Source organism: Chiloscyllium plagiosum, chromosome 5, assembly GCF_004010195.1.
Source record: "Chiloscyllium plagiosum isolate BGI_BamShark_2017 chromosome 5, ASM401019v2, whole genome shotgun sequence".
In the NCBI taxonomy this organism is placed as follows: Eukaryota; Metazoa; Chordata; class Chondrichthyes; order Orectolobiformes; family Hemiscylliidae; genus Chiloscyllium; species Chiloscyllium plagiosum.
The window spans coordinates 1,203,418-1,223,643 of record NC_057714.1 but is presented as its reverse complement, the minus strand read 5'-3'; the positions used below and the strand labels follow the sequence as shown (position 1 = coordinate 1,223,643).

Below are 20,226 nucleotides of genomic sequence, written 5' to 3'. Positions count from 1 at the left end.
AAACTGCAACATGATCTCCCAACTCCTGCACTCAATACTCTGACCAATAAAGGAAAGCATACCAAATGCCTTCACTAACCTATCGACCTGCGACTCCACTTTCAAGGAGCTATGAACCTGCACTCCAAGGTCTCTTTGTTCAGCAGCACTCCCTAGGACCTTGCCATTAAGTGTATAAATCCTGCTAAGATTTGCTTTCCCAAAATGCAGCACCTCGCATTTATCTGAATTAAACTCCATCTGCCACTTCTCAGCCCATTGGCCCACCTGGTCAAGGTCCTGTTGTAATCTGAGGTAACCCTCTTCGCTGTCCACGACACCTCCAATTTTGGTGTCATCTGCAAACTTACTAACTGTATCTCTTATGCTCGAATCCAAATCCTTTATGTAAATGACAAAACGTAGAAGACCCAGCACCGATCCTTGTGGCACTCCACTGGTCACAGGCCTCCAGTCTGAAAAACAACCCTCCACCACCACTCTCTGTCTTCTACCTTTGAGCCAGTTCTGTATCTAAATGGCTAGTTCTCCCTGTATTCCATGAGATCTAACCTTGCTAATCAGTCTCCCATGGGGAACCTTGTCGAATGCCTTACTGAAGTCCATATAAATCACATCTACTGCTCTGCCCTCATCAATCCTCTTTGTTACTTCTTCGATAAATCAATCAAGTTTGTGAGACATGATTTCCCACACACAAAGCCATGTTAACTATCCCTAATCGGTCCTTGCCTTTCCAAATACATGTACATCCTGTCCCTCAGGATTCCCTCCAACAACTTGCCCACCACTGAGGTCAGGCTCACTGGTCTATAGTTCCCTGGCTGGTCCTTACCACACTTCTTAAACAGTGGCACCACGTTAGCCAACCTCCAGTTTTCCAGCACCTCACCTGTGACTATCGATGATACAAATATCTCAGCAAGAGGCCCAGCAATCACTTCTCTAGCTTCCCACAGAGATCTCGGGTACACCTGATCAGGTCCTGGGGATTATTCCACCTTTACCCATTTCTAGACATCCACCACTTCCTCCTCTGTAATCTGGACATTTTGCAAGATGTCACCATCTATTTCCCTACAGTCTATATCTTCCATATCCTTTTCCACAGTAAATACTGATGCAAAATACTCATTTAGTATCTCCCCCATTTTCTGTGGCTCCACACAAAGGCCGCCTTGCTGATCTTTGAGGGGCCCTATTCTCTCCATAGTTACCATTTTGTCCTTAATATATTTGTAAAAACTCTTTAGATTCTCCTTAATTCTATTTGACAAAGCTATCTCATGTCCCCTTTTTGCCCTCCTGATTTCTCTTTTGAGTATACTTCTACTGCCTTTATACTCTTCTATGGATTCACTCGTTCTCTGCTGTCTCTCCCTGACATATGTTTCCTTCTTTTTCTTAACCAAACCCTCAATTTCTTTAATCATCCAGCATTCCCTATACCTACCAGCCTTCCCTTTCACCCCGACAGGAATATACTTTATTTGGAATCTCGTTATCTCATTTCTGAAGACTTCCCATTTTCCAGCCGTCCCTTTACCTGCGAACATCTGCCTCCAATCAGCTTTCGAAAGTTCTTGCCTAATATCGTCAAAATTGGCCTTTCTCTAATTTAGAACTTCAACTTTTAGATCTCGTCTATCCTTTTCCATCACTAAACGAATTTTAAAACGAATAGAATTATGGTCACTGGCCCCAAAGTGCTCTCCCACTGACACCTCAGTCACTTGCTCTGCCTTATTTCCCAAGAGTAGGTCAAGTTTTGCCCCTTCTCTAGTAGGTACATCCACATACTGAATCAGAAAATTGTCTTGTGCACACTTAACAAATTCCTCTCCATCTAAACCCTTAACACTATGGCAGTCCCAGAAGGCGATTGGTATGCTTTCCTTTATTGGTCAGGACATTGAATATCGGAGTTGGGAGGTCATGTTGCAGCTGTACAGGACATTGGTTTGACCACTTTTGGAATATTATGTGCAAATCTGGTCTCCTTCCTATAGGAATGTCGTTGTGAAACTTGAAAGGGTTCAGAAAAGATTTACAAGGATGTTGCCAGGGTTGGAGGATTTGAGCTATAGAGAGAAGCTGAACAGGCTGGGGCTGTTTTTCCTGGAGCGTCGGAGGCTGAGGGGTGACCTTCAATAGGTTTATAAAATCATGAGGGGCATGGATAGGGTAAATAGACAAGGTCTTTTCCATGGGGCGGGGGAGTCTAGAACTAGAGGGCATAGGTTTAGGGTGAGAGGGGAAAGATTTAAAAAGGACCTAAGAGGCAACTTTTTCACACAGACGGTGTGTGTATATGGAATGAGCAGCCAGGGGAAGTGGTGGAAGCTGGTACAATTACAACATTTAAAAGGCATCTGGATGGGTATATGAATAGGAAGGGTTTGGCGGGATATGGGCCAAGTGCTGGAAAATGGGAATGGATTGGCTTGGGATATCTGATCAGCATGGACGGGTTGGACCGAAGGCTGTGTTTCCTTGATGTACATCTCTATGACTGTATCACTAAGTCAGACTATAGGTAGAACATGTGGACAACAGTTTTACATTGTGCTAAGGTCCTGAAGTCTTGATATCTTTGCTTGTTGCCGAAATTGGATGGGACAACAAATTCACTTTCAGGATCCCACAGAAAGTACATAGCATCCAACTGAGCTGATAAGAATATGCTCAGAACTGAGATCCTATGAGGTGTGTTCACATGAAATCACAATGGGTCAGATAGAACTGAGGACCAATCAGGTCTGTTTTAGTTTCCCAACCACCTCCCTGTCCTTCTGTGCCAGGCATGTGATCCCAAACACAAACAGAATGACTGCAGACAATCAACATTTCCAGACAATGCAACTGTTACAAGATCTGGACATATCGGCATATTTCCAATATGTTCATAGAGGCACATATGCTCATTTATTAAAATTCCCTTTTGAAAATATGATGCTATATTTGTAATAGAGTTCCCTTAAAGCACTCCATGAGCTGTGTTTTATTTTAAATTCATTCCTGGGATGCATGGATCAGCATTTATTGCCCAGATGGCAGTTAAGAATCAGCCATATTCCTGTGGGTCTGGAGTCATGTGGAAGCCAGACCAGGTCAGGACAGCACATTTCCATCCCGAAACACCATTAGTGTACCAAATGACAATTGACAATGGCACAATTTACATTAAACTAGCTTTTAATTCTGGATAATCCTGGCTCTCTAGATCACAATTCCAGTGACAATACCCCCTCCTCTGTGCACACAGTGTCTCCCTGGTAGTAAGTGTGCTCTCACAGAAGCAGGTTGGTTTGCTGCAATGGCTACTTCTGAGCATGTAATGCGTCCCACTGTATTAAATGAACTAACCCATGGAGTTAATCAATCCTTGATGAGTGATTGATTATTAGATCATTATCATGAACATGACAACCCGAAGATTGCTAGCTGCAATGAGGAGCTCAGCAAGCTGCTGGGGAGGTCATCCTAGTCCAGCAGAAGCTTCTGGCCAATCTCCAAGCTGTGCTGCTGTTGAAGAAAGCTGAACACACAGCAAGGTTAAAGGGACAAGATCAGAAAACATTGAGTGCTTCTTACAAATTCCTGCTGTGTTTATGTCATTAATAGGGTACTGTATTTCTCTCAATGGCCACTTAAAAATCAGATATTGACCCTTATTAATAATCTTGAGCTTGTTCATATTATCATTGAACATTTGGACTGCTTTCAAATATCCAGCTGCACTGAATTAATACAGAACTGTTTAAACAGTGCAAATTAAATTACTTAGATGGAAGTTCAGAGACAGTTTAAAAATCTGTTTGAGCAACCAGGCGAATACCCTTTTGAAAAGCCAGGGTGATACTTTTCAAGTTTAAATGAGAGCTCTCCAAAGGTTAAACATTAATGCTTTAATTAACAATAGATTGGAAGCAAGTATCTTGTCAATCACTGTGACAGGCGCTTCTCTGATGGCCCTTTCACCTTCAACATACATAAAGCTGACAGACAATCTGCCTTGCCCAACACCTCAAAGCTCCTTTTCTGCTGAGAGTACAGAAAGTATTGCATTGAACTGCTGTTCAATCTTTGTCAGTTCCATACTATCTTCATGTGTCTCATGTGGAAACATTTGTCAGCACAGCTGACAAATGACCAAAATTGAGCACTACTAACAAAATATATTTTATCCTCACATCCTGACTCCTTTAAGGACTCCATTAAATCTCTGTTATATCTGTTCTGAAAATGCGACCTCCCACAACAGTGTTTCCAGCATGTCTTCCTTTTTCCTCAACCAGGTAACTCTACTTGCTGAACCTCTAATCCCACCTTAAACCCTTACACACACATGCAGACAGCCACCTGCAAATATGGATGTTGTGGGTGGAGGAACTGGGGAAATAGCTCCAGTCTGCAGGATTTAAATGAGGTGTCCCCTTTCGTTTCTCTCAAATCCTTCCAAACTTGTGTCCAAATTCATCATTGAAGACATGGGATAGGAGTTGGTTTACATATCAATTGTTCAGCTTCTCAATCACTAGTTAAAGGTACCAGCTGATAGCAAATGCTGGCAGAGATGAGCAATGTTTTAGTTCTTGGTTGCTTCACTGCAGAGAGAGAAAGAGAGATCTGCTGTCTCATAAAGTCTGGAGATTTTCTGTACCAGGATTGTCCACACACTCTGATTACACACCTACCCACTGTCCCACTGGGTCTCAGAATCTTCTTCCACTGCTTGTACAAAGCCATGCAACCCAGTAACTTGTTTTTAAAAATGCAGCAAATGCTTCTACACTCTTGGTAGAAAGCAGTCCACTTCCCAGTTTGGTCCAGCATCTTAAATAATGATAAACAAAAAGATGTGATCTTTGTGAATATGGCAGCAGCAGGAAATGTCACAAAGGATACACCTCACCTAATTGCGAGCTTTCACCCGACATATGAATAACCTGATGAGGGCCCAAAGGCTACGTTAATGGTGTGATAATCTCAGTTGGAAAATATGCACCTCCTCCTGATATTTCTTCACAGATCAGTATTTCCATGGCAGAACTTGGCCGTATGAACCCAACTGCTGTCTGAAGTTTACGAAAGGTGGAGAAGAAGGAATGGACATCACCAACAGAAACAGAGACATGAGGTTCAGGGGCTTCCAGCTGTGGATGAGCAGGAAGCATGTGAAGAAGGGAGACAGGCTCTTCTGCATTGTTGAGCAATGCACTGAGAAAAGGTCAACTGAGATCACTGCAGCTACCTGTTGATAAGTGGAACCAGAGCCAGAGGCACTTCCCCAAGATTAGGGATGCCACCACCTAGATTTGCCTCCTCCTCTTGCAGGCAGACCTAGTGGATGGGAAGAAGCACTTGTGCATGTGGTACTGCTGTACTGAACCTCCAAGTCAACGGCTTCTTTCAAACCTCACCTGGCGACTTGTATGTTGTCTCCCAATCAACAGCTGCAAGTGCATTGCATGAATTCATTGATGCCTTCTACTTGAAAGTGATTCAGTTTACCATGGACCCGGGGCAGTCACATTTACAGCCATCAATGAGTTCCTTCAGATACAAGGGGTCACTAGTTGCATGCATGTGGCATCCAGAGCTCCCTGGCATTCCCCAGCCACTTTCCTGAACAGGAGGAGAATTTACTCCCTTGGTGTCCAGTTTGTTTGTGATCACAGGCAGCAATTCCTGTAAGTGTGGTTACGCTTGTTAGGAATCACAATGCATACATACTGCACAACTCGCAACGTGTTCACCCTCTACAATGTCTTCACTGCTGGCCCAGAAAACACAGTAAATAAATGCAATAGCTGAAACCCTCCATGGCAGGAACTAGGATTCTCAGAGGAACAGAGGGATCTTGTCCACAGATCCCTGAAGGTGGCAGGACAGATTAATAGGGTAGTTGAGAAGGCATATGGAACACTTGCCTTTATCGGTTGTAACATTGCACTACAACAACGGGGAAGCTATGTTGCAGCTGCACAAACTCTGGTTAGGCCACAGCTGGAGTACTGTGTACAGTTCTGGTCACCATACTATAGGAAGGATATGATTGCACTGGACGGGCTGCAGAAGAGATTCATCAGGATGTTGCCTGGGATGGACCAGTTTAGCTATAAGGTGAGGTCAAGTAAGCTCAGTTTATTTTCTTTCAATAGAGAAAGCTGAGGGGAGGCCTGATTGAGATGTATAAGATTGAAATGGGCATGAACAGGATGGACAGGAGGTGGCTGCTCCTCCTCATTACAGGGTCAATAACAAGGGGATGTAATTTGAAGGTAAAAGGCAGGAGATTAAGAGGCGATCTGAAGAAAGCCTTTTTCCGCCAGCAGCTGGTGGGCATTTCAAATGTACTGCCTGGGAGGGTAGTTGAGGAGAGAACCTCAGAACAGTTGAAAAGTACTTGCAAGGACACTTGAAACATCATAACATTCAAGACGGTGAGGCAACGGCAGAAAGGTGGGAGTAGTGTAGATTTTGAGTAGTTTTGTCAGTGCAGACTTGATGGGTCGAATGGTCTCTTCAATACTATATGATTCTATGATTCTCTATGGTTCTATGATGCTGAACAGTGCTACAATGCATTCCATGCATTCACTGAGGTCATCAGTGAACAGGCAATTGGTCTATTGTAGATGGACTTCTACTGTATGGACCACTCAGGGTAAGCACTCCAATATTCACCAGACCGAGTGTCCAGATAGAGCTTGATTGCTGCACCCTACAGACTGTAGCTCAACAAGAAGGTGAAGACTTAGAAGAGGGGGAGATGGACCAGCCATTTGTTTCCTCAGGTGAGGAAGAAGGGAAGGCTCCTGAAGATGTGAAATACTGCCTGAGTGTCTTAAATATGGTGCCTAGACCCCAATGTCCCAGCAGTGACATGTTCTAGTTAATTAAATACATTTTAAAATAATTCAGAGTGCATGCTGGAAACCAAATCACAAGATGTGAATGAAATATTGAGACTGATCTGAACCAGTGCTCTTACCAATTGTCACAACTGTTAAAGGGGACATGCACTTTGAATTCTTTTTAATCTTTTATGCTAGACCCCTTTTCCTTCACTTCCAATCTTGGATTTGCTCCTGATGCCTTCTACAACTTATATCTGGTGCCCATGTTCCATCAGTGCCCTTGAGGGCACGTCAAGTCTTTCCTTATTGCAAGGGAAGATCTACAGGAACACCACCAAGGTTATTTACAAACTTAATATCCCTAATAACAGAGGAACAAAGAATTTGCACGAGATCGTACGCCTTCCTTCAGATCTGGTAAATGGCAATAAAAGATCTGAAGGATGATTCGAGCAATTATAAAATAATTTATATCAAATAGGTTTTCCATTGTGTGCAAAGGTAATGAAAAATAACTGTCAAAAACAATGTTGTTTCAATAAAGGGATACTTTATCCAGAGAGAGATACATACTGCTTGAAAAGAAGTTATATATATCTCTGGAACATATTTTGGCATTTTAGCAGATAAATACTTAATGCATTCATATGATAAGCCTAAATCATTGAGGTTAAGTGTAATTTTTAATCTACTGTAAACGTTAAAGAAGACAAAGCAATACCTTCAGACCAAATTGAGTGTTTGCTAAAATCCCTAATTCATTTTATGCAGTAAAACATCAAAAATAATTTTAAATAATGCAAAATCCAAATTATGTAAAAGATAAATGCGTAAGGGATGACAAGTCACAAGGGTACGTTGTCTTAGAAGAGGGCAAGATTTTACTTTAAAAATGTGTTTTGATTTAAGATAATTTACTTATGGTTACATCAAAGTCTTCAGCTAGTTTCAAAACGGTTTGTATTGTGGCTCAAATCACAATTTTTTCCAAGTCTGCTTCTGCGAAAACTTGTTCAGCCGCCCTCAGCAAAACAACAGGAAGAATTCAGATCTCATTTCTGACAAAGAATTGATGACACTGCATAAGAAAATAAGTTGAAATTGAGAGTGCATGAATTTTAGAAATTATGGAAAGTAATGTTCTAATTTGAATAAATATAACAAAATTACAAATCATTGTCTTAATATTCTTTAACAATTAGAAAAGTGAGTGAATGAGGGAAGTATAGTCGAGGAGCTGGCAAATTTATGCACTCTGATCATCTTGATACCTCCAAATAAGTGCACTTTTCTGGGGCATAGAGTGGTGAATTTCATTTGGCAGTCGTCTATGTCAGAATTTCAGGAAATCATGTTGTATGTTCGAATAGATGTCTATTCTTTCCCCATATATAAGAGAAAACCATCCATTAAGCAAGAATCAATCCCTCAATGACCATAATTTTAAAATGAGTAACAGACCCAAACTAATCAATTTACCCCCCCTCAGTTATAACCACAACTATGACAAAACCAATCACAATTTCGTTTTGCTACTCTGGGAAGATGTCTTTTCCATGATTAAAAGAGCAAGGAGGTTATGATGGAGCTGTATGCAATGTTAGTTAGACCATAGCTGGAGTAATGTGTGCAGTTCTGGTCACCACATTATGTGATTGCATGAGAGCAGGTGCAGAGAACATTCAGCAGAATGTTGCCTGGGATGAATCAACTCAGCCATGAAGACATAGGATGGAGTTGTTTTCCTTAGAGCAGAGTAGAGGTCATCTGATTGAGTTGTTTTGAGGGGCATAAAGAGGAAAAATCAGGGAAAACTTTGCTCCTTATTAGAGGCGTTAATAACTAGGTGGTCTCAGTTTTAAGATGAGGAGAGTAGATTTTGGGCTATTCTTATTCTAGATCTATTCAGCCCTATTCTTACTTTCAAACTTACTGTAAGGTAAATTATTTACATTTCATTGCTGCTCCAGGTAATGTTCAGGTGAGAACATATATCAAGAATTCATTAGATTAAATGTCAGTGGAATGGTAAAGCCAATATTTTAACACAGCTACAACATCATTGTTCATATTTTGTTAGATCATCTTTTGTCTACTGGATAAATAAAATACGTAATACATCTCAGGAAACTTGACAGGAAACAATCTCAGAAAACAGTGCTGTATAATCTGTGGAAAGCCAGTGATAATGAGAACAAAGCCCATTGAGCTATAGGCACTGGATATTATGAATGCTGTAAAGGATGTTCTATTTCTTTGCAATTTCCCCTTTTTGAGAAGATGCTTCATAACATGTATCTTTTTTTGTTTGGATTAGAGTATTAAGGAAGCAAAGATTTGAAAATGGAGTTGAAGTGCCTATCTGTGGAATGACCAATTGCTCCTGTTACTAAAGTTTCTATGTTCATGTTTGCATAATGCAACAAAACATTGGAAAGATTTATTAACCTGACTGGATATAACTCGTGTGCTGTTATCGCGTGTGACAAGGTTAAGCCCACCTTTTATTTAAACATTGTCTCCATTGGATCTATGATTGATACCTTCTGTTCAGTGTCATTAAAGTCTGTTACAATACTGTTCAGTTATATTTATCATCTCTGGCTGTTTCTCAAACACAGATCAGAAGTGGACTTCAACCAGGGCACGTAGTTGAACCTATTATAATTCCTTGCTCGAAAATTGCAAACATTTTTTCAAAACATTTGAATGCTCCAATTTAACATCTGGGTTTAATATCACTGTCCTGCATTGTACAATTTATAAACTTTCTTTTCATGAATGTGCCCCAATTAAATATGAATAAACATCTTTGTTTAGTTTATAATGGCTGTAGTTTATAGTGTCAGGAATATAAGTTGATATCCCTCTCAGTTTAGTAAAATAAAGAAGCCATGCACACAATCCATGAATTCTGCACAGATTTGCTATTGTGACAGGAATGATTTTGTCACATTTTAACTCACCAAATACGGGATGGCAAGAACGTGAGCCTTCCTTTCACCTTCTGTATTATTACAAACAGTAATGTTTTTGAAAAGCTAAATGCAGCTGAAATTCTTTTCTCTTCCAAATGCATTAAATAACTTGGCTTCGCCATCACTTACCTCGACTGAATTTCTTCCAGTGACTGTGGATAGACTATGTATAAGCTGCAGTTTTTGTTATTTATTACTCAACAGGATGGGGCCTTCTCTAGCTAGACCAGCATTCGTTGCCCATTTCTAATTATACTTGAGAAAGTGGTGCTGAGGAACCTTCTTGAAATGCTGCAGTTCGTGTTGTATACACCAATAGTGCTGCTATGTAGGAAATTCTGGGATTTTGACTCAGTGACAGTGAAGGAACTGTGATGTAGCACCCAAGTCAGGATGGTGAGCGGCATGGAGGAGAGCTTGCAGGATGTGGTATTCCCATCTATCTGTTGTCCTTGCTTGTCCTTGTTGATAGTACTGGTTGACAGGTTTGGAAGGTGCAGTTCAGACAGCATTAGTCACTTTCTGCAGTACATCTTGTAGATGGTATACACTGGTGCTACTGAATGTCGGTATTGGAGGGTGGATGCTTGTGGATCAATCAATCAAGCAGGCTGCTTTGTCCGAGGTGGTGTCAAGCCTTTTAAATGTTGTTGAAGCTGCACCCATCCAGACAAGTGGGGAGTACTCAATCAGACTGCTAACTTGTGCCTCGGAGATGATGGACAGGCTTTGGGGAGTTAGGAGGTGTGGTACTCATTTCGGGGTTCCTAGCCTTTGACCTGCTCTTATAGCCAACATGTCTGTGGACTGATTCAATGCTCTATTTTGTGCCATTTCTGCCACGATTGTGGGGGAGAAATGTGCATTAGAGTTGGCCAAATGTGATTAAATACAAGGGGCTGATTCTTATGATTTTTGGCTAAGTCTAAGTTAGAATGAGTTTTGGAGGGTTTGTCACCACGAGGCCTAGTGAATTTTCTCTCTGTACCTTACCAAACTCACCTTATGAAGAAGGGTCACTGGACCCAGTATAACTCTGATTTCTCTCCATAGACCGGCTGAGTTTTTCCAGTAATTTCTACTTGTGTTTCTGATTTCCGCCATTCGCGATTCTTTTGGATTTTCATTAATAATCTGTCCCACCTCCATGGCATCCTTCATTTCTGATTTCTTCCTCAACTGTTTCCCCCGAACAATTCACCAGTCAGCTAATATCCACCAAATGACCAGCATCCCTTGCGCCTGCATCATCTTTGAAAGGCCCTCACTGGCACAGCATCCACAAAGTCATGCTTCCCGAGGGTACAAAGCTGGCATCGCTGATGTGTCCTTACAGGCAAAGCCCCATTCTCTCATCCTCATCACTGTTTAACCACCACACTGCGCAATATATCTGTCCATAGCTGCATCTCAAATAAACACCCTTTTTATGTCATCTGTTCCCTGGCTCCAATGTCCACCAAGGACCAGCAAGGGAAGATTACAGCCAGGCAAGCAATTGCCAATCGCCTTTTTAAAGAGGTGAGTTCCAATGACTCCTCTGGCCGAAAGAAATATCTCAATCTGGATTCTCTCACAAAAGGAAACATTCTCTCCACATCCGCCCTGTCAAGACTGGTCAGGGTCTTATATGTTTCAGTCAAGCCACTTCTAACACTTCTAAACCCTTTCTACAGAAAAAAAAACGTTAGAAACATTTCATTAAACAGTAAATTGAGGATATGTTTTCCCTTGTAACTTAAAGTATGTATCTGGTTAATTGCAATACCAAAGTGATAATTTTACATCAGGAATTTCAGTTTAAAGAACATTGCAAGTTAACATCTATTCTTAAAGATTAATTTCATTTTTAGTTGATTTTGGTCTAATTTTCAATTTTAGTTGTCTTTTTATTACATAGATGTCTCATTTTAAATATATTGCATTAAGGAATACTGTTTGGATATAACTAAATCAATTGCTTATTGAACATGTGCTAAATTTGGCACAAATATTGGTAATTTTGAATGGCTTGCAAAATGCATTTTGAAAGATTCAAGGAATATTCATTATTTATTATGTAGATTGGGCCCTTTATTGTAGTAGACTTCTGTTCTTATCCAATTTCCAAATGATTACACCGTTCTTTTGCTTACACTGAAATCTGACCACTTTATGTCCATTGGAGCATGATTATAAAAGATTCCGGAAAATTGTTGGTTCTAAGACAGATATTTTTCCTTTTAAACATAATATTCTGTATAATGAAGATGTGCAGGTACTGAGATAAGAGATAGAAACAAGAAACTACGTTAAATGCTGAAATGTTTCCCTCAAAATAAAATAGGTTTTCGTGTTCCTACCCAGTCTCGAATGTTTGTAATGACCCCTGCCTGTAACTTACCCACTAAGATCAGTCGATTGCTTGTACTTTACCAGTAGCCTATTCTGTGAATGAGAAGTAGGGAGCAGTCTTTAGGGATGTAAATCTTTTCAACTTGAGAAGAAAGAAAACAGCTTCCATTGGTTTGGATTAAGTCCTGACATGTGGAATGTGCCCCTTTTTGTGTTTTAATTTTAAAGAAATCAATAAATGAACACAAACACAAATTGTTAGCACTAAGATATCACAAATGCAATCAAAAACAGTTTTGAAGTGACAAAAGTTAACTTGAAACTGCATCATTATTTACATATCAGGTAATCGAAGAAACATGATTCAAAACCTGTAGAGTTGCAAAAGGTATTTGTTTTCAAACGCTAATTGCTACTGAAACATAAAACCTAAAAAGCTGACTAATTTCAGCCGATGATCTTTCTGTTTGCAATGTCACAGTGGAATCAAGTAAAGATACAGAAGGTATTGCTCACATGAAAACCCATTAAACATACAGCCAGGATTATGGAATAAAATAAATTCACTACAAATCAAGCAATTAAGTCGTTTGCAACTATTTTGCATAATGTGGTACTCACTTGCAGGAGAGGGGGTACTGCATCCACTTGCATGTGGATGATTTTGAAGTCCATTTATTGAAGGAGATGAGAATCCACCGAGTAAATGAGGGAAGATAAAAGGGAATGGAGCCACTGGATAACGACTCATATGGCTGTTAGCAATAGGTGTCCGACATGAATGGCTGCTGGTTGTCATAACAATTGTTTCTTGAAACCTGGATACATACAGTCTGAGTTCTCAAAACTGGTACTCAACACTGTCAACTGAAATTTCCAAGACCTATATATGCGTTCCAAAGGGAGATATGGAACAAATTAAAAACAGGTTTTATTGTTCTGCTTCAGGTTAACTGGAGGCCAATAAACCACAAAACATACCTTTGGTAGACTTAACAGTCTGCCCGGGAAATGATGGTTTTTCCCTTTAAACTGCAAAAACAAAACAAAGAAATGCAGATGTTAAGACAAAAGATTAGGAATTGCTACAACACAATTTCAGGCAAGCCTACTCAATGTATCTTTTAAAATATAAAATGAAACTTAAACTATGAGGATCACACTCTTTACAATAATGAACAGAGACTAAATGAAGCTTATAAATATACATAAGAACATAAAAAAAAGAGGAGTAGGCAAACTGACCTCTCAACACTGCTCTCCCTTTTCCTAAGATCGTGGCTGATCTTTTCATGGACTCAGGTCCACTTACCCACCCGCTCACCATAACACTCAATTCCTTTACTGTTCAAAAATCTATCTATTTTTGCCTTAAAATCAATCAATGATGTAGCCTTATCTGCTTCACTGGCTATGGAATTCCACACATTCACAAATGATTCACAGGTGAAGAAGTTCCTTCAACTCAGTCATAAATCTGCTCCTCCTTATTTTGAGGCTCTACCCCCTAGACCTAGTTTCACCCGCCATTGGAAACAACCTTCCTGCTTCTTTTTTGTTTATTTCCTTTATAATTTTATATGTTTCCATAAGATTCCCCCTTATTCTTCTAAATTCCAATGAGTATAATCCCAGACTACTCAACCTCTCCTCATAAATTTGTCAGGTCACTATTGGGATACTGTGTGCAATTCTAGTCTCCCTGCTTTCGGAAGGATGTTGTGAAACTTGAAAGAGTTCAGAAAAGATTTACTAAGATGTTGCCAGGGTTGGAGGGTTTGAGCTATAGGGAGAGACTGAATAGGCTGGGGCTGTTTTCCCTGGAGTCTCGGAGGCTGAGGGGTGACCCCTTATAGAGGTTTATAAAATCTTGAGGTCCCTTTTGGCATGATGATAGTGCCACATACCATGATGGAGGGTATTGTCAGTGTGAAGGTGGGCTTAGTCTCCACAAGGACTGGGCAATACTCTTACTGATAGTATCTGCAGCAGGCAGATTGTTAAGCATGGGGTCTAGTATGTTTTTCCCTCTTGTTGGTTCCCTCCCACCTCCTACATGCCCAGTCTATCAGCTATGTATGTTAGAACTCAACCAGCTCAGTAGTATTACTGCTGAGCCACTCTTGATGGTGGACATTGAAATCCGCCATGCAGAGTTCATGGTGAGGTGCAGACTTGGTTTGACAGTGCATAGCTGTATCATTTTACAGAGAGGACCATGCAAGAAAATGTACCAAAATGCACATGCTGTGACCATCATGTTGAATTTTCCATGACATCTTCTTCTTCAACATGGTCATGTGTGTCTCAGGGAAAGGAAATATTCCCTTGTCCATTCTACTCTTTCAAAACTATGATAGAAGCTGTTTTAAGTTAAATAATGGTGGAAGGCAGGTACGTTTTATTCACTCACTATTCTCTCACCTCTGGATTTAGTCAGGTTGGACTGCTCTGAGAAAATCCCTATTTACTAAGATTTATCCAGTTTCCTGTCTCAGTTAGCTCCATGTGGGTGCAGATTGTCAGTGTAGAATTGTGTACTATTGAACAATCAGTTAGTAATCTGGAAAAATTAGTAGGCTGTGCTTTTTGGAATTAGTAAAATTAATTCTCGTGTAATAATCAGATTCACTCTTGAGACTGATGTTAAAACATGTCGTTGCATCAGCGTAAAGGAGTTGTTAAACATACCCTGGATTTGCTTCATGCTGTCAGGAATGAAGGAGACTGTTCTGTACCCAAGCAGTGATATACATTGGTTCTATTCTTCAGAAACTTGCTAGATCCTGGAACGATCCCAGCAGATTGCAAAACCACAAGTGGTACTGTGGCAGTGTCCCTACCCCAGCCCAGGGGGCATGGGTTCAAGTCTCACCTGCTCCAGATCTGTGTAATAAGATCTCTGAACAGGTTGATTGGAAAATTGAATATGTTAAAAAAGAGCACAAATGTATCACTATTGTGCAAGAAAAAAGGAAACAGACAGCAGGGAATTATAGGTCATTTAGCTAGCATCAATCATTGTGAAGTCTCCTGTATGAAGCTGAACAAGAGTTTTCACAACCTTGCATAATATTTAACCCAATGGTGAGCTTTGATCGCATTTTGCACCATCATGAGGCCCACACAGTTCCATCTCCATAACATCACCCACCTCCTCCCCTGCTTCAGCTCATCTGCTGCTTAAACATGTTGATTTAACCACCAGAATGCACTCCTGCCTGACTACTGACGTTTTATTCTCTATAATCTTGTCCTTACCAACTTGATGATCTGTATTGGCTCCCAGATAAGCAATGCCTCAATTATAAAAGGTTTATTCTTGATTTCAAATTCCTCCATTACCTTGCTCCTCCTCATCTCTGAAATCTCTTCCAGTTCCAAAACCGTTCCAGGTGTCTGTGCTCATCTAATTCTAATCATTTGAGTTTATTTATTCCTCTGTTGATGACCATGCTTTAAGTTGTTTCGGTCCTAAGCACTGGAATTCTCACACTAAGTCTCTCTGCATCTCTTTCTTTTGTTAAGTCACTGATTAAAACCTACTTCCTTGTCAAAGTTTTGTTCGTCTTCTGTATTATCACCTTGTCTGACTCACTCTCAAGTGTTGCTTTCAAACATTCCCACGCAGAACCCTGGCATGTTTTATTAGATAAAGCATATTATGAATACAAATTATTACTGTTGTACCTCACAACCTCAGAACATTGCAAAGTTTTTGCATTCACTGAAAAATGTTTTATAAATAGTCACTGTCATAACATAGGAAACATGACAGCCAATTTGAACAAAATAGCAATAAGATAATGACTAGATAATGTCTATTAATGATGTTTGCTAAGGCATTTTGTCTTAGGAAATAGAGTTTGTGAGCATCCTTGGAATGGAAATATCAGGTTATGTTTTGAAATATGTGTCTCGTGCACTACTGTTAGCTCTACTCCCGTTTTGATAAATATTCAGTTGTCAGAGACATTTGCCAATAATCTTGTTGTTATTGATGTGTTTTCTAACATAAGGCTTCTGCTCTGAAACATTGTATTGCACTGTCTGTAAGATAACACCTTTGTGTGGAGCTGCAGAAGTTGGGGGAGATACTAAGCGAGTATTTTGCATCAGTGTTTACTGGGGAGAAGGACATGAAAGGTATAGTATGTAAGGAAATAGATGGTAACATCTTGAAAAATGTCCATATTACAGAGGAGGAAGTGCTGGAAGTCTTGAAATGCACAAAGGTGGATAAATACCCAGGACCTGATCAGGTATACTCTAGAACTCTGTGGGAAGCTAGGGAAGTGATTGCTGGGCCCCTTGCTGAGATATTTGGATAATTGATCTTCACAGGCGAGGTGCTGGAAGACTGGAGGTTGTCTAACATGATGCCACTATTTAAGAAATGTAGTAAGGACAAGCCAGGGAACTATAGACCAGTGAGCCTGACATCGGTGGTGGAGGGAATCCTGAGGGACAGAACGTATATGTATTTGGAAAGGCAAGGACTGATTAGGGATAGTCGACAAGGTTCCCCATGGGAGACTGGTTAGCAAGATTAGATCTCATGGAATACAGGGAGAACTAGCCATTTGGTTACAGAACTCGTCAAAGGTAGAAGACAGAGGGTGGTGGTGGAGGGTTGTTTTTCAGTCTGGAGGCCGTGACCAGTGGAGTGCCACAAGGATCGGTGCTGGATTCACTGCTTTTCATCATTCATATAAATGATTTGGATGAGAACGTAGGAGGCTCATTTAGTAAGCTTGCAGATGACACCAAAATTGGAGGTGTAGTGGACAGTGAAGAAGGTTACCTCAGAATACAATGGGATTTTGATCAGATGGGCCAATGGGCTGAGGAGTGGCAGATGACATTTAATTTAGATAAATGCGAGGTGTTGCATTTTGGGAAAGCAAATCTTAGCAGGACTTATACATTTAATGGTAAGGTCCTAGGGAGTGTTGCTGAACAAAGAGATCTTGGAGTGCAGGTTCATAGCTCCTTGAAAGTGGAGTCGCAGGTAGATAGGATAGTGAAGAAGGCGTTTGGTATGCTTTCCTTTATTGGTCAGAGTATTAAGTACAGGAGTTGGGAGGTCATGTTGCGGCTGTACAGGACATTGGTTAGGCCACTGTTAGAATATTGTGTGCAATTCTGGTCTCCTTCCTATCAGAAAGATGTGAAACTTGGAAGGGTTCAGAAAAGATTTACAAGGATGTTGCCACGGTTGGAGGATTTGAGCTCTAGGGAGAGGTTGAATAGGCTGGGACTGTTCCCTGGAGCATTGGAGGCTGAGGGGTGACCTTATAGAGGTTTATAAGTGTTGGAGGATGGTACAATTGCAACATTTAAAAGGCATTTGGATGGGTATATGAATAGGAAAGGTTTAGAGGGATATGGGCCGGGTGCTGGCAAATGGGGCTGGATTAGGCTGGGATATCTGGTCGGCATGGACAAGTTGGACTGAAGGATCTGTTTCTGTGCTGTACATCTTTATGACCATATAACTCTATTTGGGGTTTGCTCAATTTCTGGTCATGCCAAAAATTGAGCTTGCATTCTCTATACTTTACCGTCAATCAATTCAATCCTAGTGTTCTGACTGTCTCAGATAAACATGTCATTTTTAATAGTCACAAAAAAGCATGGAGTTAAATTTCTGTGCAGGTTCTTTTTATCACCTACTAATGCCATAGCCTTTTATATGGTTTGTCCAAGATTTAAGAATGTGCCTCCTGCTCAGCTGTCACTGCCCAGGGTGAGGAGATAGAGCATCACTACAAACTGATGAAGATGCTCCATCATTTAATTGCAGTCAAATGCTCATATATTGGTAATGCATTGTCCTTAAATGTCGTGTCAAGTTCAGATCAGTACGTGCTGAGTCAGTGGCCACAAGTGGACTCTAGCCATACCTGGTAATGGATGTGTGTCTGCCTGCTTATCTGAAGCTGAGTTTGTAGACAGGTTCTGTTTCAGAGGATTCAGTTGAATACCTCGATAGGGAGCATGCTCGGTGAATTTCTTTACTTATCAGACAGCCTCCTGTCACTCTCAAGGAACAGGGTGGAGTCTGATTCCCAGCTGACGGCGGATATCACAAAGAACCTACCCTCTTTGCTGGTATCCTCACCATACTTCAGGAAATCAGAAGGGAAGATTTTATCACAGAGGGATCCACGATGTATCTCCGTCATAGCACCCATGACATGACTTGCCCACCACTAGCTCTCTCCTATTGTGAGCTACTTTTTTCTGCAAGGAAGAGGGGAGAATCTAAATGTTTGGGTCAAATTGAGCTGGACTGGTATGGTTGCCATAGCTGAATAGCTGGAGTTATTTGTTGGTAGGGATTGGTGGTGTTTAGCTCAAATGGATACATGACTTTAAATGTATGAGAGTAAGGTTGAGTATCCGGATGTTGGGTGTGACTCCTGATTGGTTGAATTGAAAAATGCAGTATACTGGGCAGCATGAGAGTCTGGTGTTCCAGTGGTAGCAGCAGTCATGTGAAGATGCATTTACTGACAGTGATTACTCAACTGAGGTCATGAGGCTTCTTGTGGCACTGAGGCCAGGCCAAGACAGGACAGGCATCTCAGGTTGTTTGCTTCCGATCTCTTCTAAAGGTGGCCCTTGAGCACCTTGCTACCACCTGCAAAACCATGCCGTCTTTCTATGATGTCAACCTCTGGTACTGAGGCCTTAACTGCTGCAACAGTGACACTAGCTCCTGTTCTCTGCTCTAATGTTCAATTTTCTTGGTTGAGTGTTGTGGCAGCAGTACTCATCAGTAGCATCCTATAACTCAGTGCAGCCTACTTTTAAGAGGGCCAGACTGTCTTTAAGAACAGAAGGCGAGCTGCACCACGTGTATTTAGTGCACACTGCTTGACTCATGACTGAACATTCAGGCAGCCAACAGCCAGACACCACAATCATGTGACAGGACCACACTTGTATGCAGCTTCCCTCCCATGGAACCACAATGAGCCAATCATAAATCACATCCACTGCCCTCTGATAAAAATTCCAAACCTATGTTCAAACTATCAGGTTGCAATGATTGATTAGATTCCCTACAGTATGGAAACAAGCTCTTCGGCCCAACAAGTCCACACCGACCCTCTGAAGAGTAACCCATCCAGACCCATTTCTCCCACCCTATATTTAACCCTGCTAATGCACCTCACACCATGGGCAATTTAGCATGGCCAATTCACCTGACCTGCACACCTTTGGACTGTGGGAGGAAACTGCAGGAAACCCATGCAGACAATGTGCGAACTCCACACAAAAAGTCACCCGAGGCGGGAATCAAACTGGGTCCCTGGTGCTGTGAGGCAGCAGTGCTAACCACTGAGCCACCGTGCCATTAGAGGATTTTGTTGTCAAGCTTAACAATATACAATTTACATTGTGCATTTATAGTTGTAGTTTTCTCGCTGAGCTGGCAGGTTTGTTCTCAGACATTTTGCCACCATACTGGGTAACATCATCAGTGAGTCTCAGGTGAAGCATTGGTGTTAGTGACGCACTTTGACAGAACACCAGCACTTCACCTGAGGCTCACTGATGATGTTACCCAGTATGGTGGCAAAACATCTGAGAACAAACCTGCCAGCTCAGCGAGAAAACTTACAAACTGAACCTCAACCTGAGCTACAAATCTTCCCAAAAAGAAATCACATTGTGCATCTATCTTTATGCTTTCAAGGGATATTGGTTTTGGATAAAGCAATTGCAGGGTATTGGTCGTTGATTTTAACACAGAATACGGACAAGTGGGAGGTATTTGAGCCCAATTTTTATATGTATGTTCCACATATCCAGTTCCAACAAATGTGTTGATTGCACTGTCTGACACACAACAGTAAGATTCAGTTGGGCTTGGGAATGAAGTGAATATGCCCAAAGGGTTTCAGATGCTGCACTGGGAACGAGTCGGGACATCGAATTTTTCTTCCGCAGTCTCTGCTTCCGTGCTTACCTTTTCCATCAGGACTCACAGCCACCCTCTGAGGACTTGTTCACCCACCTCCAACACACTCCATCCACTT

General features: G+C 41.1%; 1 protein-coding gene across 3 annotated transcripts in view; it reads right to left on the bottom strand.

The window, feature by feature from the left end:
- LOC122549656 (retinoic acid receptor beta) overlaps window positions 1-20,226 on the bottom strand; it is a 513,362-nt gene that overhangs the window by 448,654 nt on the left and 44,482 nt on the right. Inside the window, exons 2-3 of one of the 3 annotated variants that reach the window (XM_043689458.1) lie at window positions 13,157-13,207; window positions 12,797-13,058 (exon numbers count right to left, since the gene is read on the bottom strand). In XM_043689458.1, coding sequence (XP_043545393.1) covers window positions 12,797-12,974 — 178 coding nt within the window. In that variant the 5' untranslated portion in view covers window positions 12,975-13,058; window positions 13,157-13,207. The other 2 variants (XM_043689457.1, XM_043689459.1) reach the window with 2 other exon arrangements.